Source organism: Nyctibius grandis, chromosome 11 (assembly GCF_013368605.1).
Source record: "Nyctibius grandis isolate bNycGra1 chromosome 11, bNycGra1.pri, whole genome shotgun sequence".
NCBI classification, from domain to species: Eukaryota; Metazoa; Chordata; class Aves; order Nyctibiiformes; family Nyctibiidae; genus Nyctibius; species Nyctibius grandis.
The window spans coordinates 226,151-252,509 of record NC_090668.1 but is presented as its reverse complement, the minus strand read 5'-3'; the positions used below and the strand labels follow the sequence as shown (position 1 = coordinate 252,509).

At 70.8% G+C, this 26,359-nt stretch overlaps 3 protein-coding genes across 6 annotated transcripts in view; 2 read left to right on the top strand and 1 right to left on the bottom strand.

Moving 5' to 3' along the window:
* The first annotated feature begins 1,021 nt into the window (after positions 1-1,021).
* On the top strand, positions 1,022-5,326 carry NAB2 (NGFI-A binding protein 2). 2 transcript variants are annotated; one of them, XM_068409997.1, is made up of 7 exons: positions 1,022-1,103; positions 1,610-2,414; positions 2,684-2,817; positions 3,363-3,414; positions 3,709-3,835; positions 3,923-4,120; positions 4,232-5,326. In XM_068409997.1, the coding sequence occupies exons 2-7, from the start codon at positions 1,617-1,619 to the stop codon at positions 4,324-4,326; spliced, it is 1,404 nt and encodes a 467-aa protein (XP_068266098.1). In that variant the 5' UTR covers positions 1,022-1,103; positions 1,610-1,616; the 3' UTR covers positions 4,327-5,326. The 2 variants fall into 2 exon arrangements, with proteins under 2 accessions (XP_068266098.1, XP_068266097.1); XM_068409996.1 differs by having other exon boundaries at positions 3,920-4,120.
* Positions 5,271-17,398, bottom strand: STAT6 (signal transducer and activator of transcription 6). Its single transcript, XM_068409995.1, is given in 23 exon segments — positions 5,271-6,101; positions 6,185-6,331; positions 6,590-6,670; positions 6,777-6,881; positions 6,984-7,078; positions 7,080-7,110; positions 7,335-7,404; positions 7,627-7,773; positions 7,868-8,004; positions 8,118-8,212; positions 8,289-8,495; positions 8,668-8,760; positions 8,937-9,059; positions 9,203-9,290; positions 9,366-9,554; positions 9,667-9,798; positions 9,938-10,086; positions 10,194-10,255; positions 10,372-10,480; positions 10,567-10,650; positions 12,404-12,542; positions 13,319-13,447; positions 17,311-17,398. Coding segments are annotated over 22 exon segments (2,595 nt in total). The 5' UTR covers positions 13,435-13,447; positions 17,311-17,398; the 3' UTR covers positions 5,271-5,905.
* Positions 17,399-20,395: 2,997 nt separating this feature from the next.
* Positions 20,396-26,359, top strand: part of LRP1 (LDL receptor related protein 1) — an 80,473-nt gene continuing 74,509 nt past the window's right edge. For all 3 annotated transcript variants that reach the window (XM_068410007.1, XM_068410006.1, XM_068410009.1), the window contains exon 1: positions 20,396-20,485. In XM_068410007.1, the coding sequence (XP_068266108.1) occupies positions 20,413-20,485 (73 nt within the window). In that variant the 5' untranslated portion in view covers positions 20,396-20,412. The remainder of the gene's footprint in view (positions 20,486-26,359) is intronic.

The window sequence follows — 26,359 nt, the reverse complement described above, 5'->3', positions numbered from 1 at the left end:
CGCCCGGCCGCGGTATAAATAGCGCCGAGCCCGGCGGGGCCGGAGACGGGGCGGGAGCCGTGACCGTCCCGTGGGGCCCGCGGTGATGCGGGCGGGGGCCTTCATCGTCCCCCCCCCACCCGAGAAACGTTCTCCCTCCGCTCCCCGTCTCGCTGCTCTGGGGCAAGTCCTGCGCCATGGGGGGGTTCACCCTGAAGCCTATCGAGGGCAGCCGGTGCCTGCCGGTGTCCGGGGCGCTGAGACACAACGTGCCAGGCCCCTGCAAGGGGCTCCGGGCGGGGCGGGGGCTCCCGGGACAGCGCCGGGGTAACGGGGACAGCGGGGCCCGGGAGCATCGCCGCGCCTCGCCGGGTCGCTGCAGGAACCGGAGATGCGAACGCAGCCGCGGGACCCCGGCGGGGGGGCTGCACCCCTTGGGGACCGCGAGGGTCCCGCGGGGACGGCGCCGGGCACTGCCGGACCGGGGTGCTGGGTGTCCCCGCGAGCACCGGGCACCCGCGGGTCCAGCCGGGGGCTGCGCTGGCGGCGGGACCCCCCGACCCGCGTCCCCTCCGCCCGGCGCCGCTTCCGGAGGGTCCCGCCTCCCCCCACGGACCCCCAGTGAGTCCCGTGTCCGCCCCGCGGCCCCCGGCCGGGTCCCCGCTGCCCCCCGCCCCGCGGCAGAGGCTGCCCGGGCTGCGGGACCCCCGCTGCCGCCGTGGAGGGCGCCGGTCCCCGCTCCCCCGGCCCCGCTCCCGGTGCCGCTGCGCCTCCCGCCGGGGGGGGCCGGTGCCGCCGCCCCCGCCCGCTCCCCCCGCCGCGGCCGCCCGCGCTGCGCTCGGCGGGGGCGGCAGCCGCGGGATCCGCCCCCGGGGCCTCCCACGCCGCGGCGCAGCCGGGGCCGCTGCTATTTCACGGTACCGCCCGTGTGGGCGGCGCGCAGAAGCGGCGCGGAGCGGCGGAGCGAGCGCGCCCGGCCCGGCCGCGGGACCCCCAAGCCCCGGCACCCCCCGGACCCTCGGCCCGCCGCCGAGCGCCGTCCCCGGAGCCCCCGCCGCCCCCCCGGGGCCCACGGCGGCCGCGCACGGGGCGGGCGCAGCGGCCGGAGGCGGCTCCAGCCGGCGGTGAGCGACCGGGGGGTGCCGGGGGACCGCGGGGGGGGACGGGGCATCGGATCGGTCCGGGGCACCGGGAGGCGCCGAGCAGGGTGGGGGACCCGGGGGTGGATGGCCCCGGCGGGACCGGGACACCGGCACATCACCAGCCCCGTGCCGTCGGGGATGGGGAGGGCTGGGGCAGCCCCGGGAGCGTGCCCGGCCCCACGGAGGGGGGGGGGGGGGTAGGAGGGGCTGGGCACGGCCCCGGGAGGGGAGGGGGGCAGGGAGGGGCGCCCCACGCGTGCCCGTGCCGTGTCCGAGGGAGCTGTGGCCACGGGATCTGTCCCAGCCTGGGGAGCACGGGGGGGCCTGGGCACCCCGTAGGGTTTGGGGACCCCGAAACACCCCATGTCAGCCCATCCCCCCTGGAGTGCTCCACCCCCCCAGCCCTGTACCCCCGGGCTGCTCCTGCCTGTCCGTCCATCTGTCCCCGTCCCCCCCCCCCCCCCGTCGTGACACCGTCTGTCCCGCAGGCTCGCCATGGCCCTGCCCCGCACGCTGGGGGAGCTGCAGCTGTACCGGGTGCTGCAGCGCGCCAACCTGCTGGGCTACTACGAGACCTTCATCCAGCAAGGGGGGGACGACGTGCAGCAGCTCTGCGAGGCGGGCGAGGAGGAGTTCTTGGAGATCATGGCGCTGGTGGGCATGGCCACCAAGCCCCTGCACGTCCGCCGCCTCCAGAAGGCCCTGCGCGAGTGGGCCTCCAACCCCGGGCTCTTCAGCCAGCCCGTCCCAGCCGTGCCCGTCAGCAGCATCCCCCTGTTCAAGCTGTCCGAGGCCGGTGGGCGCAAGGCGCTGAGCAACGGGCACGCCAGCCCCGGTGAAGCTGCGGGCAAGGGGGGCAGCAGCGCCGGGACGCCCCCGGCCCGCAGCCCCACAGAGCCCGGGGAGAAGCTGTCGCCGTCGGCAGCCCCACCGTGGCTGGGGAGGAGCACCCCCGAGTCGGAGGGTGGCGGGGACGAGGAGCCGGGGGGTCCCCCCTTCTCCCCCAGTGGGAGCGGCGGCGAGCAGCCGGTGGGCGCGGAGGCGCTGGAGCCGGAGCTGGTGCGGACGGTGGCTGAGAGCGTGGAGAGGCTGCTGCAGAGCTACCCCCGGGGCGGCGAGGCCGAGCTGCGGGCGCTGATGAAGCTCAACAAGAAGCTGGCCAAGGCGGTGGGGCACATCTTCCAGCTGGAGGATGGCGACCGGCACAAGGAGGAGGAGATCCGCCGGCACAGCGCGATCTACGGCCGCGGCGAGGCCCGGCGCCGCGAGGGCAAGCAGCTCACCCTGCACGAGGTGGGCAGCGCGGCGGGGTCCGTGCTCGGAGGTCCCGGGGATGTGCTGGCTCAGGGCGGGGGCTGGGGTGGCTCTGGAGGTGGAGGGGGACGACGGGCTCTGGCCTGGGGAGGAGGTTGGGGTGGGGGCTCCAGCACAGAGAGGGTGGAAGCCGGGGTCCGCTCCCACCCAGGCAGCATCTGGCTGCCTGGAGCAGGCGCTGCCTTCGCCGTGGGGTCCCGTGGGCGCTGCCGTCCCCGTCCCCGCTCACGCATCGTCTCTGCCCCCAGCTCATCATCAACGAGGCGGCCGCCCAGTTCTGCCTGCGGGACAACTCGCTGCTGCTGCGGCGCGTCGAGCTCTTCTCGCTCTCGCGGCAGGTTGCGCGGGAGAGCACCTACCTGTCCTCGCTCAAGGTCGCCAGGTGAGCCCGGACTGGCAAACCCCTCCTCACGGGCCATGGGGGGCCTGGCCGTCACCCCCTCGAGCAGCACCACAACCCTGCGCTTCTGAACGGGGACAAGACCCCGCGCCCCCGAGTTCCCCTTTCCCTTGTGTGGGCTGTTTTCTGCCTGACCTCGGAGGCGTGGGAGGCGGAGAGGATGGCTGGGATGCCTGGCACCGGGGAGGGGATGCCTGGCACTGGGGGGGGGCAATGCCTGGCACCGGGGGGATGCTGCTGGGGATGCCCCATCCCTTGCCCCCTTCCCCAAAGCTCCTGCCCGTGGGGTGCCACGGCCGGGCTGCCTTTTCCCTTCGCTCTCCAGCTGCTCCCCCCGTTTGCCGCCCCCGGCTCCATCTGCGCCAAAGCCCCGATCGCGGCACGCCCTGCCCGGGTGGCCGCCCACGCGTGCCGCCGTGGCTGGCGCTGCCCGCGGCGTGGCAGGAGCCGGGGCAGCCGTGCCTGTCGGGGGGGGGCTCTGCGTGGCCGCCCCCGCGCCTGACGCAGCCCCTTCTCCCCCCGCGCAGGGCCCACCCCGAGGAGAGCGGAGCCACCGCGGCCAAGCGGCTCAAGCAGGAGGTGGGTGCGGGGTGGGGGGCACAAACCCACACACACGGGGGTGCGGGGGGGGGGTGCACACGCGTGTGCAGGTGCACACACCTGGGAGTGTGGGCAGGCGCTCGCCCACGCACGGGCGGGATGGCGCAGCGTGCCCGGGGCTGCCTGCGCTGGCTGGGGCGGGCAGTGAGGCGAGGGGCTGGGGGGGCGACCGCGGGGCTGCGCAGCCGTGGGCCCCTGGGGCGGTGGTGCGGAGCCCCCCGGCAGGACGGGATCCGTGCACGGCCCCCGCGCCCACCCGCGTGCTCCTGGCAGGGGGGGGAGCAGAGCCGCCCCGAGCTGCTGCCGCTGGGGCCGGAGCCCCCCGGGGCCGCGTACCGAGCCAGCCTGGAGGAGGACGCGGGCAGCCTCTCCGGGGAGAGCCTCGACGGCCCCGTGCAGGGTGAGTGGGGCCCTTCCCTCCCCGTGGGCAGGCGGCGGCTGCCCCCCAGCCCCTCGGCACTGACCCTCGCCCTCCTCTCCGCAGCAGCGGGGGCCTGTCCCCGGCTGACGCCGCCGCCCGGCGCGGCCCCCGATGTGCCCCTTGGCCTCCCCCCGCACGGGCTCTGGAGCCGCCACATCCTGCAGCAGACGCTGATGGACGAGGGGCTGCGCTTGGCCCGGCTGGTCTCGCACGAGCGCGTGGGGCGGCTGAGCCCCTGCCTGCCAGGGAAGCCCCCGGGACCAGGTGAGCTCCTGCAGCCCCCACCACGGGCGGGGGGGGGGGAGGTCCCGAGGCTACGGCTGCCTTCGCCCTACGGCAGCGGTGCCCTGACGCCATCTCCCCCTTTCCCCACAGAGTTTGAGGACGCACTGGCAGAACGGGGCGCTCCAGCCCCCCCGGAGCCCCTCCGCAGCACCATCAAGGTGGAGCAGGAGACCAGCCGGCAGTGAGGCCCCCGCAGCCCCCCACCACCATTAACAAAGCAATAACGTGCTGGGGGACGGGTGCCGGCAGCGCAGCGGCGATGCTCCGGGCGTGGGGGGGCTGGTGAGGGCTTGGCCAGAGCCCCCCCCGGGCCCCGTCTCCTCCCGCACCGACGCTCTGGTTACCTCAGCCGCGGTGGGACGCGCCGCCCCGCAGCAGCAATACCCCCGTCCCGCTGAGCTCTGGGCCCCCCCGGGGCTGGGAAGCCCCCCATGGACTCCAGCCCGCTGTACAGACCCTCCTGCCCGCACGGGGCTGCCCGGCCCCCCCTCGGCTCACCCCTCGTGCTGACCGTCCCCCCAAGGCCCCTTCGGCCAGGCGAGCCGCGTCCCCCGGCCCCGTCACCGCGCAGGGACTCGCGCTTCGGCACCGCGTGCTCCCGCGTCAGCGCCGCCGCCCACGCCGGGCACACGGTGCCGGCACACGCAGCCCCGTGCACGCCCCCGCAGCGCCCACGCGCCAGCCCCCTCCCCGCAGCACGCACACGTGAGTGCGCCGTGCACACGCGTTGCGAACCCCCCCCCCCCCAGCACCGCATCCCTGTCTCGGCTGTAAATACCCCCCGCAGCAACCGCAGCTCAGCACCGCGATGGTGCACCCACCCCACCCCGCACACCCACCCCCAGCTCCACGCACGCAGCACCCCGCACCCCCTGCACCTGCACCCCGATTACCTGCGTGTGCATGTCCCGGTGCCATGGGGTGTCACGCGTGCCGCGGGGTGTCACACGTGTGTGCCCCCTCCCAGCACGAAGCAGGCGGCGTTCGGCGGGCACTGGGGCGGTGCTGCCCCCCCCCAGCCCCTCGGGGTCCCTCCTGTCCCCCCCTTTCCAAAGCTGTGCCCAGCCCCGGGGTCCCCCCACCCCCTTAGGACTGTGTGGTGTCTTTTTAGAGCATTAGCGACTCTTCCTTTGTAACGTGTACAGTAGATTATTTATTTTGTTATTTTGGAATAAAACTTTATTTTATGGCTTATCTTCCTGCCCCACGCCCCCAGGCTCCCTCTCCCTGCCACGGCGCCGCTCCAGGCCAGGGGGGCAGCTCACAAACCCCAAAGCAAGCGGCGACTGCGGGTGTGCGAGGGGTCTGTCCCCCCCTCCCCGGGCCAGCGCAGGGGGTCCCAGCGTCCCCCGGCCCGGGCGGGGGGGAGGCCCCGTCGCCCACCGCGCTGGCACCTCCACCCCAGCGTGTTCCCTGCTGCCGCCTCCCGCCCCCGCAGCTGACTCAGCCCGGCCCCTGCGGGGGCTGTGGGCTGGGGGCACCGCGCTCTGCTGCGGGCACCCCCCATGCAGGTCGGGGCCCCTCGCCCGCCGCCCCCCCGGGACTGCGGCCCCCGCAGCGGCGTGGGCGGGCAGCGGCTCCGTGCTCCAAGGTGCAGCGTATACACAGGGGGGGGAGCGGGGTGTCACCCAAAGTGCTGCCCCCCCCCCAGGAAATCCCCCCCTCCCCTGCCAGAGTTTCCACCCCAGCACAAGTCATACGACGTCCGGGAACCCCGACAAGGCTGGGGGGGGTCACAGTCCGACGTCCCCCCCAGCAGCCCCCTCACGCGTGCCCTGGCCGGACGCTGTCGTCCCACCGGGCCTCCCCCAGCCCCCAGCAGGAGGCGCTGGGGCTGGGGTACCCGCTGCGCTGCAGGGAGGGCGTGAAGGGGGGGCACAGCGCGGGGCCCTCCAGGGACATCTCCTGCAGGAACTGGTCGAAGTCGGAGCCGGGTGGCAGGTCCATGCTGGGCGGCATCCTGGGGAGAGGGGCAGCGGGGTGACTCGGGGCAGCCCCCCCCCAGCCCACCCCGGCCCCCCCGCTGACCCCCCCCGTGCTTACCACCTCGGGGAGCTCTGCAGCGGCGGGTCCACCATGGGCGTGAACGGGACCAGCTCAGACATCTCCTCGTCCCGCGGCTCCGGCGAGGGGCCCCTGGGCAGCATCTGCGAGGCCTCCCCCGGCATGTACTGGTTGGGCATGAAGGGCCTGGGGGGCAAAGAACGGGGCAGGGGGGGCTGACACAGGCCCTGGGGCACCCCTCTGCCCTCAGAGCACTTGCCAGCCCCCAGGTTTGGGGGGGCTGGGGTGGGTGTCCTCGTAGGGAGCACCAGTAGTGCAGAGCACTGGGAGCACTGGTCAGCTGGGGAGGGTCCCTCCAGGTCCGCCCGCCCCGGGCACACGGCGCGGTTGGGAGGAGGGGGTGCAGGGCAGGGTGCCCCTCCCCGGCCGCGTGTCAGGTCTTACAAGGGGTTCCTGAAGGCAACGTCTTGGCAGCGGGGCAGCGTGGGGTCCATGGCCAGGGGCAGCGGGAGCATCGGCGAGGTGCTGCGGGGAGGAGGAGCCCTCAGGGGTGGGGGAATCACCCCCCGGCCGTGCCTGGGGGTGGTGGGGGGTCCCCCTGCCCCCCGCCCTGCACCGGCACCGCTCCTACCTGGGGAAGGAGGACCCGAGGCTGTCGGAGACCATCATGTTGATGTTGTTCTCATCCGCGGGGTAGCCCGTGGGGACGGGCTGGGGGCAGAAGGGAGCAGGGGGGCTGCGGGCGCAGACACGGAGGGGTCAGCACCCGCGGCCGTTCTCTGCCGCTGCCCCCTGCACCCCGGCACATGCCCCTGCCCCGGCCTGGCCGAGCACTCACCACATGGGGCTCAGCACGGGCTGCAGGCTCTCCAGGCGCAGCTCGGGCTGCAGCACGGGCTGGCTGAACATGGGAGCCTGGGGGGGCTCGGGGGGGGCCCCCGGCAGCGCTCTGGGGCTGCTGCTCCCTGGGAAGGCGCAGAGAGGGCAGTCTGAGGGCGGCGCGCTCGCAGCCACGCTCCGCCGCAGCTCGGGGCTCCCACGGGGGATTCCTCGCCCACAAGCACATCCCCGTTTCACCCGGTCAGAAATCCCCCCACCCGCAGCGACGCTCAGGCCCCGGGAGGTCTGCGTGAGCCCCGGCCCCTGTGCAGCCCCTCCGGCGCGGCCGCGGCCTCGCACGCACACCCACCTCTCGCTTTCCACCGTCATCTTGATGGCAGTGGAGACGTACCCCCGGCCGTCCTTGCCCGTCTGCTCCTCTGCTCGGAGAGGAGAAACATCCATGAAACACCCCCCCGGCACGGGGCCGTGCCGTGACAACCCTCTTAGCCAGCACTGGCCGCCCCTGCAAGCTCTGGGGCCAGCAGGACCTGGGTGAGACCCCAACCCCTCTTCCCTCCCAAAGCCCCCCCTCCTCCCCGCAGCATCGCTGGGGAGGCAGGCGTGAAGCCCCGGGCCCACCTCTGCTCCCCCCAACTCACTGTTGTAGTGACTCCCGAACGCCTGGTCCTTGGGGGTGTTGGGGTAGAGGTTGCGGAGCTGCCCCAGGTCCCGGATGCGGTCACCGAGGGAGCGGATGGACAGGTCCTTGGCGGAGAAGGGCTGGATGTTCTCCACCTGGCTGGAGCCTGAGGGGAGACACGGCTCAGGGCTCCATCGCCTGGTCCCCGTAACGGCCGACACCCCCAGGCAGGGTGGGGACAGCCCCTGTCCCCATCTCACCGTCCTTGCCCCGGATGACGTGAGCGATGGTGACGCCCCCGATCTCCGAGTCGCTGAAGCGGAGGAGGAAGGTCCCGTCAGGCTCCGTGCTCAGGAGCTTGCAGACGTACTGCTTGCTGATGAAGCCGACGATGAGCCTAGAGGGGGGACAGACGGGAGGGTGGGCTGGCGCCAGGGGGGCTGGGACCAGGACTCGTCCGGTCTGGCCCTGGAACAGCCATGAAAACCCGCCTGGTCCCCGAGCACCCACCTGTCTGACCAGTAACTTTTGAGGCATCTCTTGGTGAGGTCGAGGACTCCATCAAACCACTGCCAGAAGGTGAATCCCCGGCCAGGCAGGATCTCCTGGGGCAGAGAGGGGGTGTGAGGCTCCCCAGGGCCATGCTGGCCTCTGCCCACGCTGGCCAGTCCTCCCAGTAACCTTGTTGAACTGGGCCCAGGAGACGCTGCGGCTCTGGAAGTCCTCGGGGCTGGCGCTGTGGTCGTTAAAGATCTTCTGGGCCAGGAAGAAGTAGTGCTCCTTGAGAAGCCCCTTGGTGGTCTGCACCTCCGCCATGAACTTCAGGTTCAGCGTGTCGCACATCTTCTCCCAGGGCACGCGCTCAGCCACCACGAAGGGCACCCGGTCCTGCAGCGGGGCAGGTCGGCATCGGGACCGCGGCCCACCCGCTGCCCCGTCCCGGCTCGCCGCGGCCCACCCGCGTGCAGGGCTCCTGCTCCAGCCCGTGACCGCTCCCACCCCAGAGCCGGACCCTGGTGTCCCGGCAGCTCCGTCCCCCCCTCCGGCTCGTGGCACTCACGATCTCGGAGAAGGCGTTATCCCACAGCACGGTTGCTTTGGCATTATTGTCCTGGTTGCCGTGAACGATGACCACGATGGGCAGAGACAGGACCTGGGGGCAGAGAGCAGCCCCCACTCAGCCCCGAGGCCACCCCGAGTGGAGCGGGGCTGGCTGCCCTGGGACCATCCCAGCCCAGCGTGGGACTCTGCACCGGGACAGGGACCGGGTGTCCCGCGGGGGAAGGCTCAGCACCGCCCGGCCCCGTCCTCCGGGAGAGGGGCCGGTACCTGGAGGTGGACAGAGAGGTTGCCGGGGGTCAGGGCCACGGTGGTGCTGAACAGGACGGCACACTTCTCCTCTGTCACCGACTCAGACCCCTTCCGCTCGCAGCGCTTGATCTTCTTCAGCAGCTGGGGAGGGGAGAGCTGGTGTCACCCCTGGGCAAGCACCAGCCCACCCTCCTGGACAGCACTGCCTCAGGGCCCCCCAGGACCCCAGCGGAGCCCCCAGCCCGCCCGCGGCCCCCGCATGGCCCCTCGCTGGTGGCACTCACCACGTTCTTGAAGTTGGCACAGCAGGTCCCGCTGGTGGGGTTGGTCTCCAGGGCCACCACGTTATGCATGATCTCCCCCGTGCTCTCGCTGGGCAGAGGAGGGGGTCAGGGGGGCGGCGGCGCGGCAGCCCCCTCGCCCCCGCGCTGGCCGCCCGGCGCTCACCTGAGGGCGTTGCTGTAGGCGCTGAGCGCCAGCTCCCGTGCCTGCTTCTCCGTCACCATGTCGGCCCGCACCATGGAGGGCTTGGCCGACGCCTTCAGCAGCTGCGGGCCCAGCAGGAACCGGACGCTCGCCTGGAACTTGGTCTGGGTCTTCAGCACCTGGGGGGGCTGCTTCTCCACCAGGAAGGAGCTGGGGGACAAGGGCAGACGATGGCGCCCGGCACAATGCTGCCGCCAGCTCTGCCACCAGCCTCTGCAGACCCACCTCGCCCCTCTGCCACCACTGTCCCCCGGCCCGTTACCTCTTGACCAGGCTGGACAACACCTCGTTGAACCGCTCCAGGAGCCGGGGCAGCAGCTCGGCCCCCAGCTCCGCACTCGCCGCCATCACCTGCTGGTGCAGCTGGAAGTGAACCTCGACCAGGCTCTCGCACCTGCCCAGGGAACCACGGGGAAAGGGGCACCCTCAGCCCACGCAGAGCCGGACCCCCGCCCTGCCGGAGCCCCTCGGGCCAGCGGGCACCAGCGGGAGGGCTGCTCTGGGTCCCCCACCTCTGCCCCGTGCCACCTCACCTCTTCTGCAGCGGAGCCAGGTTCTCCTCAAAGAGGGCCCCGTTCCCCGCCAGCTGCTGCTGCCTCTTCCAGATTTGGATCCTCTTCAGAATCTGCTGCTTGGCCGCCTCCAGCTCCTTCACAGCCTCCAGGATGAGGGCGGGCAGCTCCTGCGGGGCAGCGCGGGCCACGGGGCTCAGCACTGCGCTGTCCTCCGCATCGACCCGCAGCCCTACATCACCCCCCAGGGCACCAAAACCCTCAGACCCCCACTCACGCTCTCGGGGGGTTTCCCTTCTGTCTTCAGCTGCGGGTCCCGCACGTTCAGCTGCGACGAGGCTGCAGAGGAAGGACAGGGTGGCCCCGTTAGCGCCGGGAGCTGGTGCCTGCACTGCCCTGCCCAGCACCCCGGGGGGGCACGCCGCCTTTCCCGCGCAGGGACCCCGGCCCCTCACCGTCCCGCAGCGCCTGGATCTCGCGGATGCGGTGCTGCAGCCGCTGCAGCCCCAGGCTGAACTTCAGCTCCTCCTGCCGCCGGTGGAAGCTGAGGGGCAGGTGGTGGCCCTGGGGCAGAGCAGAGGGGGTGAGCGGGGCCCGGAGCCGGCCCCGCACCTCGGGGCGCGCCGGGACGGGGGTCAGGGACCACGCACCCTCTTGAGCACGGCGTCCTTCTCGCCCTCCAGGATGGCTTTCAGGACGGCCACCAGCCGCAGCGGGTCCCGCTGGTACGTGTTCTGCAGGGAGCCAGGCACAGGGCGTCAGCGGGGCAGGACACACGCACCCCGGCCCCCTCCCACCCCATTCACACATTTCAGGCCCCCTCCCCACACCGAAGTCAGACTCCAGGGTTTGATGACCCGAAGCGTGGGGCAGACCACAACTCGCCGCTGTTCTGACGGAGCTGATTTCCAGCATTAAAACCACTTTAAACTGTGCATAAAACCCCATACGAATCAACTTCGAATTAAAAAAAAAACAAACCAAAGGAAATCTACTTCGTCGAGCATCTCCTCAGGACCCGCCAGCCCGACAGCCAGTGAAGGTTCTCCCACCTGCCCCGGCCCGGGTGGATCAACGCTTTCCACCGAACACAGGGAGAGGAATTTCCCCGCTGGCTCCGGCTCCCCGCGCCCCGCGCCAGCTCCTCCGGCCCTCGCGCGTTTCCCAAATTAGACACTTCCCAAAACAGCAGCAGAGCGCGAGGGCGAGCTGCCAGCCGGCGTGTGCAGCTTCCCGTGCCGGCCGGGATGCAGCTCCACGACCGACCCCCCGGACCCCCTGCACCCGCCCCGCAGCACTGGCAGCCCCGGGGCTCTGCCAGGGCGAACCCTGCCAGCCCCGGGGTTCCGGGGACAAAAGGCCCAGGTTTGGTCTCCCACCCCACTGCCCCTCACTGCTTCCCTGGCCCTGCCTTTACCCATCTCGTGGGAGAGCACCCCGGCCCCACCGCCAGCCGGCAGGGAGCCTGGGAGAAACGAGGGTTTGCCATTACGGGATGCCATTACCATCCCTGGTGGGAGGAGGGAACATGGGAGGGCGGCTCTTCTTGAGGGTTTTAAATAAAAAAAACCCCTAACCTGAAACATCTGCGCATTTTCCTACAGCAATTTCAAAAAGCAACAGTCTTGTTTTGGAAAGTTACGCTGTTCCCCAGAAGTTATGACTAAAGCTGACCCCTTCCCAAATGTTGTATATTAAAAATGTCTGTTACCAAAAAAGCAGCGCTTTGCACCGGAACGGGGCTCTGGGAGCGAGCACCGCTCAGCCCCTACGCTAACAGCTTCGCTGGCAGGAGAGAGTGCAGGGGTTAAATCTGCAATCACAGAGGGTGGAAGAGCGACAGAGCAACTCGAACAGACCTGATAAAGAGAAACAGCCCAGAGAAAGAAACCCAGCACGCGCAGGCACACACAGCAAGAGGAAACGCACGGCCCCGAGGAAGGAGAAATCAAATGCTCAAGCAGAAAATGGGGAACGTCTGGCGAGGCGGCTGCCGGGGGGCTGGGGGGGCCAATGCACTCGGGGGGGCTCCTCGCGGGGCTGGGGGCTGGCTCGGGGCCCAGGAGGATGTGACACGGGGGGCACGTCCCTGGGGGCTGCCGGGCACCGAAGGGGCTGCAGCACCGCGGCAGCGAGGGGAAGCTGGACAGCCTGGCGGGGGGGGGCTGAGGGGAACCGCGGCTGCGGCTGTGACAGCCCCAGCGCCACGGCGAGCTGGGGGTCAGCCCCAGGACGCAGACAAACCCCCTCTGTCCCCCTGAAGTGCCCTGAAAACCCCAGTCACTGAGTCCGCACACGCTCGGTGCTCACGGATGGCGCTGCCCTTGACGCAGGTGTCGAGGGGGGATCAGCTCTTGGCACCGGCCCCTTCGGGCGATGCTTGAACCAGAGAATCCAGAGCATAAAATAATCAAATCTTCCCTGGCAGCCAGCCACGATCCCAGCGCGACACGGCCCCGCGGGTCCCCGTGCCTGGCCCCCACGCACCTCGATGCTGCTGACTTGCTGGAGGATCTGGCACGGCTGCCCGTTGGTGCCGGCAGCGCCGCGGAGCTTCTCCAGCATGGCTGAGAGCATCCCGCCGGCCACGCTGGCGCAGAAGGCGTCCGAGCCATTGATGAACTCCCTGGAGAGGGACAAGGGTTGGGTGGACGGGCACGAATCCTCCATCCTCCCCTGTGCAACCCTGACCCCACGCTCGCTCCAGGGAGGAAGGACACCTGCCTCCCTGCCGTCCTGTGCGTTACACAGCGCTGCCTGGACTTCTAGGGGAAATTTGCTGCGTGAACCAGGGCGAACTGCGCTGTGAGCAGGACGAGGCGGCTCCCCAGAGAGGACGTGACCTCCCGAAACCTCTCCCACGCGTACACCCCGCTGCTGCACGCCCGCCCGCCCATCTCCACCGCACCCCATCCCTGCAGCCTGACCCCCACCGCGGTGCCCAGGCCCGAGCTGCGTGCTGTGGGTCCCGGAGCCATGTGCCAGGGACCAGACCCCCTTGCCCACTGCTGCAACGTGGCCTTGTGCACTGGTCCTCTGGCTGGAGAGCCGCGGCACGTGGCCCCGCAAGGCAGGAGGTGCCGGGGGGCTTTCCTGCCTGCGTCCTGGTTGTTTCACCGCGTGAAGCAGCTCCTTGGCAAGCCTGGGTGTGCCCGTAACGGGGATAATCAATCACTGCTGTTATTATCTCCCAGGCAAAAAGGGGACTCTGGCCAGGCTGCGCCCATGGCTGCCGCACCCGCCTCTGCCCACACGTTCAGACCTGCGGGTCAGGCGCTGCCCAGGCTGGGCCCCCCCGGCTCGGCTTGGCCCCCCAAGGCAGCCGGCCCCGGACGCTGCCCCAGCTGATCACGGAGAGCTGCACTGGGGCAAGGCAGAGCCCGCGGGCACCGGGGCACTCACCAGGGCTGGTTCTCCAGCCAGTCGGCCAGGAGACAGCGCAGGCTGCGGGGAAACTCTGTGAAGAGGCCACTGAACTCCTCCGGCGGCATGTGGGAGACGATGCTCCAGAGGGACATCTTGGGAAGTCACCTGTGGAGAAACAGGAGAGGGGACGTGAGCAGAGAGCAGGGCAGCTCAGGCACCGCGGGCAGCTGCAGCCAGAGCCCCCAGCCCTCGGCCCAGCTCTGCCCGGGGCGAGCGCCGACAGCTCCTCCGGGAAGGTGGGCAAGAGCTGCTGCCCGTCCCTCCGCGTCTGAACCTGCTGCTCAGCGGGGCCGGGGCTGCTGGGGAGGAGGAAGAGGAAGCCCGATCCAGGATCGGCCTCTTGGGCAATCCTGGGCAGGTAGGCAGCCCATTTGTGCCTCAGTTTCCTGCATCTCCGGGGAATCCCTGCATCTCCTGCCATGGGTGACGCACAAGGACGCGTGGAGGGACTGGCAAGCGCCGCCGGTCTTGGCACAGGAGAGATGGGAGAGCTGCCGGGAGCAGGACGAGTGTGAAGCCCCAGAGCTCGGCGAGACCGCTCTGCTGGGGTGCTCTCAGTGAAGCGGCTTGCCTGCTCCCCAACACCTCCCCAGCTGCCCCCATGCAGGCGCCGTCCTCAGACATGCCCCAGCCACCCCAGATTCGGGCTCCAGAGCTCATGGAAAGCCAGAGGGGGATTGGAATGAGGCGCCCGATGGGAAACTCCCCAGGGAAGGCCTGGGCTGAGGGCAGATTCCCCGCCACCCCCCGAGCCAGACATTGCAACCCCCGCAGCCCTTCCCTGGCCAGCCCCGGCCGTGCCTGCAGCCCGCCTGCGCCGTCCTGCCCACGCCGTGCCTCTTCCCGACAGCTCATTCCCTTCCTCCCCGCGGCCGCCACGCTCCCACCCTCCAGCCCCGGACGGGAGCCTGGTCCCCTCCGACGGCCCTTGGGGCCCGGCAGGCGAGGGGGGTCACCGCACCGCCCGGCCCAGACGCACCTCGCTGCCGGCTCCCCCGGGCCTGGCCGGGGCAGCGGCCGGGTCCTGCGGCCGCCCAGGTGTGGGGCCAGGGTGCCTCCGGGACCCCGTCCAGCCCGTCCGCGCAGGGCTGGCTTCCCGTCCCCGAAAGCAAACAGCCGAGCAGGGCGTCGCGTCACGTGCCCTCGCCGGCAGCGCGTTCCCCGCGGGCCTTGGCCGCGCCGCCAGAGCCGAGGCGCAGGGCGGAGGTGGAGCTGGCGGAGGCCTCGCGAACCCACGCGAGGGGAAGGAAGCCAGCGTCACTAGGGCAACGCTGCGGAGGGTGCAAAACAACGGCGGCGTGGCCTGCGCCTGGCCCCGGCCACCCCCCGGGGACAGCGGGTGCAGCCAGGGACGGTGGCGGCGGCGCAGCCCTGGGGTGCTCGGCTTCCCGTGGGACCGGCCGTACATGGCAGCCCCGGCAGAAACCGCAGCAGATGGAGGCCCGACCCCGGGGCACACCAAGCCCGGCGCTTCCAGGAACACGTTTGCTTTTGACTCTGCTCGGCTGGCCGGAGCGAACGGATCCCTATGATTTACTGCGGCGCAAAGCCCAAGGGCTGAGTTACTCTGGAGGGGCCGATGCACCCATTGACAGCTGGGAGCACTGCCCCGCTCTCCCCACGGCCCTGGCGAGGTCGTAGCCGCTGGCGTGCAGGGAACCAAGCCAGGAGGGAAAAACAGCCTCGGATTTTGCGATCCTCCAGATGCAATCCCCATCCTCCTCCCCCCATTAAAACCTGTATTTCTTCTCAGCCCTGGGAGGCAGCTGCTGGCTGGTAAGTGGCAACCCAGGACACAAGCTGGGCATGCCTGAATCTGCTAAGAGTCTGCAGGAGACGCTGCGCTCCTCCTCCCGGCTCCCAGCTCCCGCCAGCCAAGGGGACGAGGGCTCGAAGGAGCTCAGAGGGGGGGACAGGCCCGTCCCCTCCTGGCATCGGTCACAGCAGCTCCTCCAGCCCGTTTCCTGCCCGTCCTCACGTCCATGTTTTCCTCCCCTGCTCCTGCAGAACAGCCGTTCCCTGCCAAGACTCTGCTCCCACAACAATACCCCAGCTGCGGCTGCGCTGCAGGGAGGTTTCCTTGAGAGGAGCCCGCTTGCCCAGCCCCAGCTCCCTGCACCATCGCGGGATCAGGCCGCGCAGGGTTTGCTCCATCAGTGACCCTGCTGCGCTAGGGCAAGGAAGGTGGGCGGCAGGCGGGGACAGAGACCCGGGCCGGGCGATGGAGCTGCCCCTCCTGCGGGACCCTCACCCCGGGACAGCCCGGCAAAAGCAGCCGCCGCGGCAGCCCCCAGCCCCGCAGCTCGGTGGTGCCAGGGAAGGTGCAGCCCCCAGCCCCGCACCGCCCAGTGCAGCGCACTGACACCAACCATGGAGGCTGTGGGTGCACCCCGGGTCTCCCGCTGGCCCAGCCACCGCGGAGGCACCCCAGAGCGGAGGCTCCCAAACGCTGCGCTCCCCACACCGAGCGAGGTGCCAGGCCTGCCCGGACAGGGGATGGCAGCAGGGAGGAAAGACGCGGCCGGGGAAGTGGAGGCCGAAGCCCCGAGCAGCAGCGGGGCCCCCGCGGGGCAGGGCTGCCTTGGGCCCGGGGAAACCCCGCAGCTGCGAGGCGCCTCCGGCTGATGGCGGGGCAGGATATGGCACCCGGGGAGGGGGAGCAGCGCCCGGGGTGCGCCCCGTGCCCCCTTCCCAAACTCCCTCGGCGCAGCCGCTTCCACTTCCTCCTCCACCTGAGGGGTCGCTTCCCCTCCTCGGCGGGGCCGGGGGTCCCCCAGGCTGGGAGCTCGGGCAGGAGGAGCCCGGGTGCAGGAGGGGCTCGGTGACCCCCACGCCCCCAGCACGGGCTTTCTGCTTACTCATCAGACAATGGGAAAGCAAGTCCACATCCCAGAAGCGAGAGCTGCCCTACATCTCGCGGCTGTTACTCATTAACCACCGGCACTTCCTGGCAGCAGACCGCAGCCCCCCACCCTCGGGGCCACCTCTCTCCCCATGCCCAGGGACCCGGACCGCGAGGGACCCCTCTCCTGGCCAGCTCCCCTCTGCCCTGGGCGATTTCCCAGCCGGGTGCCGGAGGCTGCTGGAGGAAGGCGCTGGGGCTGGCAGCCTGCGGGCACACACACCCCTCTGCCCTCTGCACCCTCCTCGTCCTCCCGGGCACTGAGCAGAGATTTCCCCAGGGCTTTCTCAGGGACAGATGCTCAGAGGTTTGCTGCTGCGTGACACTCAGGACACCTGGGCTCTGCTCTAGCTTTGCCCCCGCGGGGACGCAGCCCGTGAGACCTCGCTGCCTCTCAACACGCCTCAGTTTCCCCAGGGTGCTGGGGAGGCCACTGCTGCTGGCACCCTCCGGCCCAGGCCAAGGCAAGGGCACGGGACCACCGTCCCAGCTGGTGGGACGCTGGTGACAGCGCTGCAGGGAGGACACCGTGGAGCCCGTGCGGGGGCAGGGGCTGGCCACAGCCGGCTGCCCTCCAGCAGTGAAAGCTCCTCTGGTTCAGGGGAAGAGGCGCAGGGCCTTCCCCAGCTGACCCAGCCCCAGCGTGACTCACGGCACGGGGAATCCAGGCTGGATCCAGCTGCCACGGGGTCCCACCTGCGGGACCGGGGGGTCTGGCGCTCTCCACCACTGCCCCGCCAGGCGCTTTCGCTCTGCCCCGCTGTCACCGCGGTCCCCCGGCCCTCGGGGACCGGGACCTCCCAAGCCCCGTCCCCGGGGCGGGCGGCGGCGAGGCCGGGGATGGCGGGGCAGCCATCAGCCCGCCCCCGGGGGCTGCCGCGCCCGCGCGGACCCCCCCCCGCCACCGGCCGCTTCGCTCCCCCGGGCGCCCCCGGCGGCGGTGCCCAGCGCGGCGGCCCTACGCGAGTCCCGGGCCGGGGCGCGAGGTGCCAGGCGGCGGAACGGGCCCCGGTCCCCGCTCCAGGAGCCGCCCCGGCCCCGCCGCCCGCCCCCGCCCCGCCGTTACCTGGCGGAAGCCGCCGCTGGCGCGGGGCGGCCGGGCCGGGCCGGGCGTCCCCTCACTCCATGGCGGCGGCGGGCGCGGCCGGGCCGGTCCCGCGGCTGCCCCGCTCCGGCGGAAAGCGCCGAGCACCAGGAAGGGGGAGGAGACGCGCGGGCGGGGGGGGGGCGCGGGGGGGCGCCGGCACCGGACCGGCCTCGGCGGCTCCCGGGACCGATCTGCGGCCCCGCAGCGCCCCGGCCCGCCCCGCCGCCGGGCTGCGGCACCCACGGGCCCCGCAGCCGGTACCGACCCGCGGCCCGCACCCACTCGTGACCCCACACTTGCCCCGTACCCCCCTATGGCTGCTCCGTACCGCTACCCACCCATTCCCCACCCCACATCAGCCCCCACCCACGCGTGCCCCCCACATCTGACACCCGCCCCGGGCCGGTGGTCCTGCTCTGCGCCCCAACCCCACGGTTTGAGCCCGCAGCCGGTCCCGGGCTGTGCCCCCTCCCGCCCGCAATCGCCGGTGCCGGCCCGGCCCGGGGACGTGAGCAGGGTCCGGGAGCGGGGTGCTCGCTGCACCGGGGGTGCTGCATTGGGATGGGTGCTCACGGCATGGGGAGTCACCTTTCACGGGGGGTACCCACGCGGGGCCGGACGGGCCCGTTACCGGCCCCGGGGTGCTGCTGAGGCCGCTCCGACACCCCTCGCCGGAGCGGGACGGGCCGCGCCGGGCAGTACCACCTCGGAGCCGCCAGGGGGCGCTGCCGCACCGCCGGTGGCACCGGGGCGGGGCGGGGGACGTGGGGGCCGGGGCTGCCGGTGCTGGGGCTGCGGGGCCGGGCCAAGGGCAGGGCCGCTGCCAGAGCCCCGGGGTGCGCAGCCCCGCGGTCGGGTCCCCGCGCTCCCCCCGTCGCTCCTCACGCCGCGGCGCCGGTGAACCCGCCGTGCTCGTGGCCCTGACGAGCACCAGACGTGTCCGGGGCCGCGATCCCCGGATCGGCATCCCCGGAGGAGCGAGGAACCTCTGGGCCCGGGAAAACGGCTTCCCGGCCCCGCTCAGCCCCCACAGATCCCCCGTCCAGGGCAGCATCCGGGTGACCCCGTCACAGGCGTCCCTCCACCCGTTGCTCGGGACCGCAGCGGGACGAGGTCCGGCAGCGTGTTTGCCCAGGAGGGGCTTTGCAGCGGGACCCTCAATGATTGACCCGTGCTGGGCAGGGGCGGCCTGAGAGCACCTGGTGTTGCCAACCCCCTCCCCAGCTGCCAGCATCTGCAGCGAGACCCCTGTGAGGCTCCGGGGGTGCGAGGGGTGGCAATGGCCTTTGTCCCGCCACCTTTGGGGTGCCACGGGGCGCACTGCCCTGGGGGGCAGCAGAGCCCAGTAGCGCCTGCAGGGCAGGGGGTGCGTGGGGAGCGTCTGTGCGTGGGGAGGGGGCTGTGCAGAGCCACCCTGGGCGGGCGCTGGCCAGGGGCCACGCGTGGGAGGAACCCTGGTGAGCGCATGGCCACAGCCATCCCAACCATCTCTGCTCTGCGGGGCTTGCGCAACCTCCGGGGCCTCTGCTGCAGTGGTGGGGGCCACAGAGCGGCCCTTCAGCCCCCCCCCACACCCCCTGGGGCATCCCCTGCCTGTGCCCCCGCCGGCACTTCTGCTGGGGGGGCTTCCCAGGAACATCTGGACCTTCCTCCCAAACATCTGGTGCAGCAGCAGCCTGAACCAGCCCCCCCACTTCTGGCTGGCTGCCTCTGGGCTGCTTCCCGCCCCCCGCCTCTGCCAGCACTGCTGCCTCACCGGGTGCGGCGGGGCCGGCGTGTGACATCATTGTTTTAACAGGTGACATCACTCTGGGGGGTTGCAGGCAGCTGCCTGATGACGGGTGCCTGCACCACTCCCCACCTCCCCTTGGCACTGGCCCTCAGCCCCTTGCAGGCAGCGGCGTGGCGGGGTGCTGTGGCACGAGTGACGGCGGGGTGCTGTGGCACGAGTGACGTCACGGCTCTGGCTCTGATGTCACGGCTCTGATGTCACGGCTGTGGCTGTGGTGGTAGGGGAGTGACGAGCGGCTCTCCTGGGGTGGCGGAAGGCAGCCAGCCCCACCGGGACCCACAGCTGGAGAAGTGATGGGGCGGGCTGGCAGTCAGCTCGGCCTGGGGAGGGGTCCGGGCTGCCAGACCCCTGCCTGGCCGGCAGCCCCCTGCAGCCTGGGTCGTGTCTGGGTCCCTGGAGCCAGCTGGATCCCCGGGGCCTTCTAAAATGTCGCAATTATTGGCAGCGTGGCCCCGGCCCTGACCAGCCAAAAACGCAGATTGCGGTGACAGAGACGCATTAGCAAAGGCCGGGGCAGGATGAGACATTCCCTGCAGAGAAAAGGATGTTTTGGTGAGAGAACAGAGGTTGTTTTTTGGGGATGGAGCCGCTGGCCCCGGCTCTGCCGAACCCCCGCGGTGGGCTCGTGGGGCAGAAGAGCCAGGAGCCGGTGGCGAGCGTGGGTAACTCTCTGCCTCACTTGAGAGCCAGAGCTGGGCCAGTGAAACCCAACCGGGGGCCGGGCCCCCCGGTGCCGCAGGCAGACCCTGCCATGGCCGCCCCCGGGCCGGCCCGTGTCTGTCCCTGTCCCTGCCAGGCCTGTGCCGCACCTGTGCTGTACCTATACCGTGCCTATACCGTGCCCGTACCGTGCCCGTACCGTACCCGCCCCGGGCCCGGCCGGGGGGCGCAGCCCCGCCACCGCACGCGCATGCGCGCCGCGCAGGACCCCCCGCTCCCTCATCCGCGCGGACGCCCCCCCCCCCCCCCCTCGCGCGCGCGGCGGCGGCGGCGGCTCGAGCCCGGTGACGTCAGGCGGGCGGCGGCGCGCGCTCCATCCATCCCTCCGCGGCGGCGGCGGCGCGCGCAGCCCCCCGCCCCCGCCCCGCCGCCGCCGCCCAGCCCGGAGGGTCCGCCCGCCCCGTCCCGTCCCTCCCCCGGCCGCCCCCCCCCCCACCCCCCCCGCCCCGTCCCGGCCCTCCGCGCCCGCCCCCCCCGCGCCCCCTCCCTCCGCGGATGTCGGTGCGCGGGCCCGGGACGCACCGCCCCGCGGGCAGCACGGCGTGAGGAGCCGCCGCCGAGCCGCCGGCATGGGGCCGCTGCTGGCCCTCGCCGGGTGCCTGCTGGCCCTGCTGGCCGCGCCCGCCGCCCGCGCCCTCGAAGGTGAGTGCGGGGCCGGTCCCGGTGCCCCCGCGGGGAGCGGAGCGGTGCGGGGAGGGCGGCGGGGGGGGGGGTGCCGCAGCTGCGCGGCCCCGCGGCCGCTGTCGGGGGCGCGGGGCCGGGAGCAGCCGGGCTCCGGCGGGGCCGCAGCGCTCGGCCGGGCCGGCGGGGGGCCGGGGGGCTCCGCGCGGCCCCCGCAGCGCCGCCGTGACAAAGCAGAGCGGGCGCAGCCCGGCCCCGCCGCGCCGCGGGGGGCACCGGGGGCACCGGGAGCGGGCGCGGGCGGCGCGTCCCTCCCCGCCGGCCGCCCCTCCCCGCGCCCCTCCGCCGCGCCGCAGTGGGAGGATGCGCCCCCTCCCCGTCCCCCCCCGCAGCCGCCGCTCGCTCGCGCTCCCCGTTTTTCTCCCTCTTTGCCAGTTTTTGGGCACTTTCAGCTCGCCCGGATCCCGTTTTCTCTGGGGTCCAAAGTTGTCCCCGCAGCCTGGCTGGGAAGTTGGACCGCGGCGCCGCTGCGGGGGCCTGGGCCGGGGGTCCCTGGGGCCGGGGTCCCCCCGCTCCCCGGGGGCAGCCGCGGCAGCCCGGCCTCGCCCTGCGCCCCCGCTCTTGCATAACCGGGGCTGCTCCTGGAGCCGCGACAGCCCCACTGCGGAGTTTGGCCGTGGCCGGTCTGGTGACACTGGGAAAATGTTTACCCAGCGATGGGGCTCGCTCTGTCTGTCTGTCTGTCCAGCCTCCCCCGCCAGCCGCTTTTTTCCAAGCTGCGCACGTCCCTGCTCTTATTGATCTATTCAGCGCATACTTTAGCGAGCTCGTCAGCTCCATGGCCGGGCTTTTGAGTGTGCGAGGGGCTGCTCTTGGCAGCGCGAGCGCGTTCAGGAGCTGGCAGCCGAGCGAGCCGGGAACCGGCCGTGGAGAAGTTCCTTGCGACGCCTGAATGCGCGGGGCAGGGGGCTGTTTTTCCCTTTAAAAGCAGAGAGATGGGGGTCCTGTGTGGGCACGCTCAGCTTTCCTCTTGCAGAGTCCCTCTGTCCCGATGGGAACGGCCTGGCGAAGGCGCAACTGATTGTCGAGGGTTTTTTTGGGAAGCTTTTCTGTCCCCTTCCTTTGCCCACCTTGGAGCGAACCAGGCAAAGCCGCTGGCGTTTGGTGTCGTGGCAGTGTCTGACCTGTCACCAGGTCAGAGGGACGGAGGAGGTTCGGGCAAACGCCAGGTCCCTGCTCCAGATTAGTGTCTGGGGCAGCAGGAGGCTGGAGCCTGCGGTTTCCATCCCTCCAGTCCCTCCTTGCCCTGCCGCAGGTCCAGGTGCTTAATTAGCGTCCCTGGAAGGGAGATGGCAGGAGCAGAGCAGCTCGTGGCACCCCGCAGCCGCCCCTGCTCAGCTGACACCCACATGGTCGTTAGCGCAGGGCTGATTGACCCGCTGGCACCGGCTGGGTGGGCTCAGTGGTGCAGGTGATGGCTAGCAGCCGAGCTGCCGGGGTCGCCTGCTCCTGCCCCGCTCCCGGGGACCCCAGGTCTCGGAGGCGTCGTCCCCGCTCGATGGTTGCTCAGAGCCGCCAGCGGATCCCGAAGTTGGTGGGGGCGGAGGGACAGGCATCACTCATTGCATAAGCTGCGTTGCCTTTGGAAACGGGGCTGCAGAATGGCGATGTGCTGTGGGGAAGTTCCTCCGGCCTCTTCTCCACCCCGGGAGCTGGAGTGGGGCAAAAGCCGGGGCAGAGACGCCTCCTCCTCCCAGCAGCGTGCTCCCCGCCCCAGGGGCTCCCCGTGGGGGTGGCGGTGGGGGTGAGGTCCGGTCCGGCCCCATGGAGCCTTGGGCAGCGCAGCAGGACGAGGGGTCTTCCGGAGGGCTGGGGAAGGAGCTGTGCGAGTCTGGATGGGAGGATGCGGAGGGGGACCTCAAAGCCCCCCGCTCTGGCAGGGCTGCCGCTGGGCTGGCTGGGAAGCGGAAGGTGGCACCTTGGTGGCATTTGAGCTGGTGCCTTGGTCCTGGCCGGCCTCTGGTTTCCCTGACCTGTCACCCACCCCACCCAGCCGTGGGTCTCCCTCTGCCCGACCCTGCTGCGGACAGGGGCGAGCTCGGTGCAGCGCGGCTCTGGGGGAGCCGTGGCGGACCCGGTGCTGCCGGGGTGCCACTGGGAGTGGGGTGCAGGGTCCCCGTCCTTGTCCAGAGACCCAACTCCCCACACTCGCTGCCTCGGTTTGCACCCCCAAACCTCTGCCTCTGCAGCTCTGGAAGCTGTTCACTTGTTCTGGCTTTGGCTGCAGGGGAAGGGGGAGGCAAAGTCCAGCCAGTGGGGTGAGGGGGCAGGAAGCTTTTCCAGGGGGACAAAGGGTGCTGGTGCATGGCTCCTGTGTGCTGGAGCTCCTCTGCTGCTTGCTGGGTGGCGTGGAGCTTCCCTGGGTGCCGCTGCCTCGGTGGGCAGAGCTGGGGAGCCTTCGGGAGAGGAGCGAGGGCAGGCAGGGGTCACCCCGCTTCTGTGTTGGAAATACCTGTGGTTAGGGGTGGCTGCGGTGTTACGGTGCAGCGCTTCCCCCTCGCTGCTTTGGTGGTCTGGCGTGTCTCGTGCGCGCGAGGGGAGCGCGTGTGCCCGCGTGTACACGCGTGTGCGCACACGCTGTTCTCCTGGGCATGCGTGGACGTGCCCAGAGCCGTGCTGGGTTCAGCAGGGGTGAAGAGAGGAGTGTTTGGGGGTGCTGGGAGGAGAAGGCGGGAGCTGTCAGAGGGGCTGCCCGTGGGGACCGGCTGGGGCTCCTCTGTGCAATGGCGGGGAGGGGGCCTGGCATCCCCGTGTGGAGTGTCCCGGCGAGACCCTCTGCTCTGCAGAGCTTGGGGTTCGTGGGAGCCCCGCGGGGCTCTGCCCCTGCGCGGGAGGTGCTGTGCTCTGCGATGCCAGTGGCCCTGGTGCCACTGCGGTGTCTGGAGGAGAGGGCTGAGCTCCAGCCCCTGTCCCGCGTGCTCTCTGTCTGGTGACGTGCGCTGACGTCGAGAGGATGGGGCAGCAGTGGGGCATCCCCGGCAAAGCCGGGCAGCACTGCCTGTTTTGGGGCGACACCGAGGCGTTGCCTTCTCGCTGCTTCCCGAGCTGTTTCGAGGCGCTGTGGGTGGTGCGGAGGTGGGAACAGCTGTGGTGTCCCCCTTCTCTTTGGTGCCTCAGCCCCACTGCTCGCCCCTTGTTTTTTCTCCGTGCTGTTTCCACGTGCTTCGCGGGAGCCTGCGGGCCGGGAAGGCGCCGGGGCTGCCCGCACCCTCCAGCTGGTGATGCTTTTCCTCCAGTGTCGAGTACCCGTTGGGCTGATGGGGAGCAAAACCACCCTGGTCCTCCCCGTCCTCAAAGGCCCTGGCCCCAGGGCCTCCTCTTCTGGAGGAGCTGACTCCACTTTGGCGTTCGTTGGTTCCTCTCTGCCACCAGCCCGTACCTGATCCACGGCTGCCCAGTGCTGCTGGCTCCCAGCGGGGCAGGGCTGGTTGCCTGCCTGGTTCGCTGGCCAGCGCAGGCTCCGTGCAGAAACAGCAGGATCAGAGCAGAAAAGCAGAGACAAGTTAGGGGAAACGCTGCGTAAAACAGCTGCTCCGTGGGGGCCCCAGGAACACAGCCCTCGAGTCCCCTGGGGAGGGACAGGGTGGTGACACGAGCAGCTTTGGGGCAGGAGGATGGCTTCCCGTGCTCCTCGGGGCTGGCCTTTCGGTGAGACTCTGGCCAGCCTGGGCCCCGAACTGCCTCTCCGAAACGGTGCAGAAGCACGTGCCCCTGCAAGTGCCTTTTGCCCTGGGAAGGGGGTGCGAGGGGGTGCTTCCCAAAAGCGTGAGACAGCCCGGGGCGTTGCAGTCAGGGCTGGGCCCTCGGGAGCCATCGAGCGCCCGGGGTGGGATGGGCTGCGCCGCTCCTGCTGAGTCGGCACGATCAGGGCGGTGGTAACCAGCGGGCGAGACCGCGGCTTTGTCACGGAGCAGGAGGTTCCTCTTCCAGGCGTTGAAATGGTTTCAGTTCCCAGATCTGTGTTGAGCACCTTCTTTGTGCCAGCCCTGGGCACCGAGACCCCCTGGCCGACCCTCAGCCCTGCGCGGGGGCTGCGCCTCACCGAGAGCCGCCCGCCTGCCAGCGGGGCCTCGGGCAGAGCCTTGGCCGAGCGCGAAGTTGCTCTGCTCCCAGCTCACCCCAGCAAGTTGAACTACCGGGATGAATCCAGCGCTCCCGGGGTTGGGAAATGGGCTCCTTGGAGACGGCGCCGGCTCCCGGTGGCGCGTGGCCGGCTCAGCTGGCGAGCGGTGGATGCGTCTGCCCGTTTCCTTCCTGTGGTCCCTGCCTTGCCAGGCAGACAAGACTCTCCTTGTGCCCGGGCTGAATTTTATCTCTGTCACCTCCCGGAAAGCGCGTCTGGCCGCGTTCCCACGGACGTCCCTCTCTGTCCCTCTCAGTCCCCAGCCGGGAGCCGCAGGCCGGCGTTCCCCCGGCGGCCTGTCCCCTTCCACCGCCGCTGTGGGTGTGCTGCTCCCCGGGGTCCTGCCGGGTCCGCTAAGGGAAGGAGCTGCTGTTCCCTGGGGTTGGGGGGTGTGTGTGCGCGTTTCTGGGCCCCATTTGTGTCGCGGCCGTGCGGAGGAGCCGGCGGAGGCCACCGAGCCCTGCTTTGCGCTGGGGGAGCAGCCGGCACCGTTGGTGCTGGACCGAGTGCTGTGGGGGTGGTCCCATCTCAGGGCACGCGGAGGTGCCTGCTGGGCCCCGTGGGCGGCTGGGGCAGCCGGTGGCACCCAGGACCCCGTGGGCAGCGTGTGCCGGGGCCTTGCCGAGCGCCAGGGGAGGTTTTGCCCGGCGCTGGCTCTCCCGAACGCCGCGTCGGCTCCATCCGCACCGCAGCTCGCTGCCGAGGGGATGCATTTTCCTCTCCTTCGGATTTTGCAAGCCAGAGCAAGACTGACTCAAGCTATTTACAGACCAGGTTTTGCTGTTGACTTAACTTTTCAGTCACTTCCATTTAATGTACCTTGGCAGGCCGACCTGCCAGTGGCAAGCAGCAGCAAATATTTTCAGCATTTTCTAATTCGGCTCAAACTTCTTGTTTTCTTCGCTCTGTTTCTCTTATTTTAAGAAAATAAAAGTACTGGGTGGGCCGGGCGGACTGTTTTGCTGGATGTTATTCTGCTGTGTGAGGTTGCTTTCCCCAACGCAGTCCAGCCATTTCTAGGGCTAAATATAGACCCGCAATGTCCTTCCTCAGCCAGGGGAGCGGAGCAGACCGGAGCTGCAATCATGCAGATGCTTTGCAGGATCAGAGACGGTCCCAGCGCTGCTTGAAGCGAAGGGCTTGTGGGGTTGGCAGCTGAAACGTTGGATAACGACCTTGCGGGCAGCTTGGAGCTTCTCCGGTGGGACCGTGCTTGAGGTGCCACCGCGGGGAGGGATGGGAGGAGCAGCCTCGGCCCCGGGGAGTGTCACCTGCAGGGAAGGTGACAGCAGGTCTGGAATGTCCAGAACATGTGGACCGAGGTGTCAGCGGGAATTGTGGATGGCTGGGAGGGAGTCTAATTGAGTTGGAAGTTGCATCTTTAATTGAGTGGACTAATTGGCCTCTTGCAAGATGCTGTTTCTCCAAATGAGATCACGGCAAGGATGGGCGGGCGCTGACGGTCGCATCCTGGCGTGCCAGCCGGTGATGGGCAGGTGAAGGGCGAGGTGAACAGCGAGCGTGCGGTTCGCTTGGTGAATAATGGGGGCGAGGGAAGTAACTGCTGCTTTTAGACTTGCTGCTGGGCTCGGGGCTCTGGTGCCCATCCCTGGGCAACCAAGCTGAGGAGGAGGATTTTGGTTGGGGGGGACGAAGGCTTTCCGAGCCATCGCGCTGCTCCTCCCCTGCCCCGGCTTTGCTGGGGGTGGCTG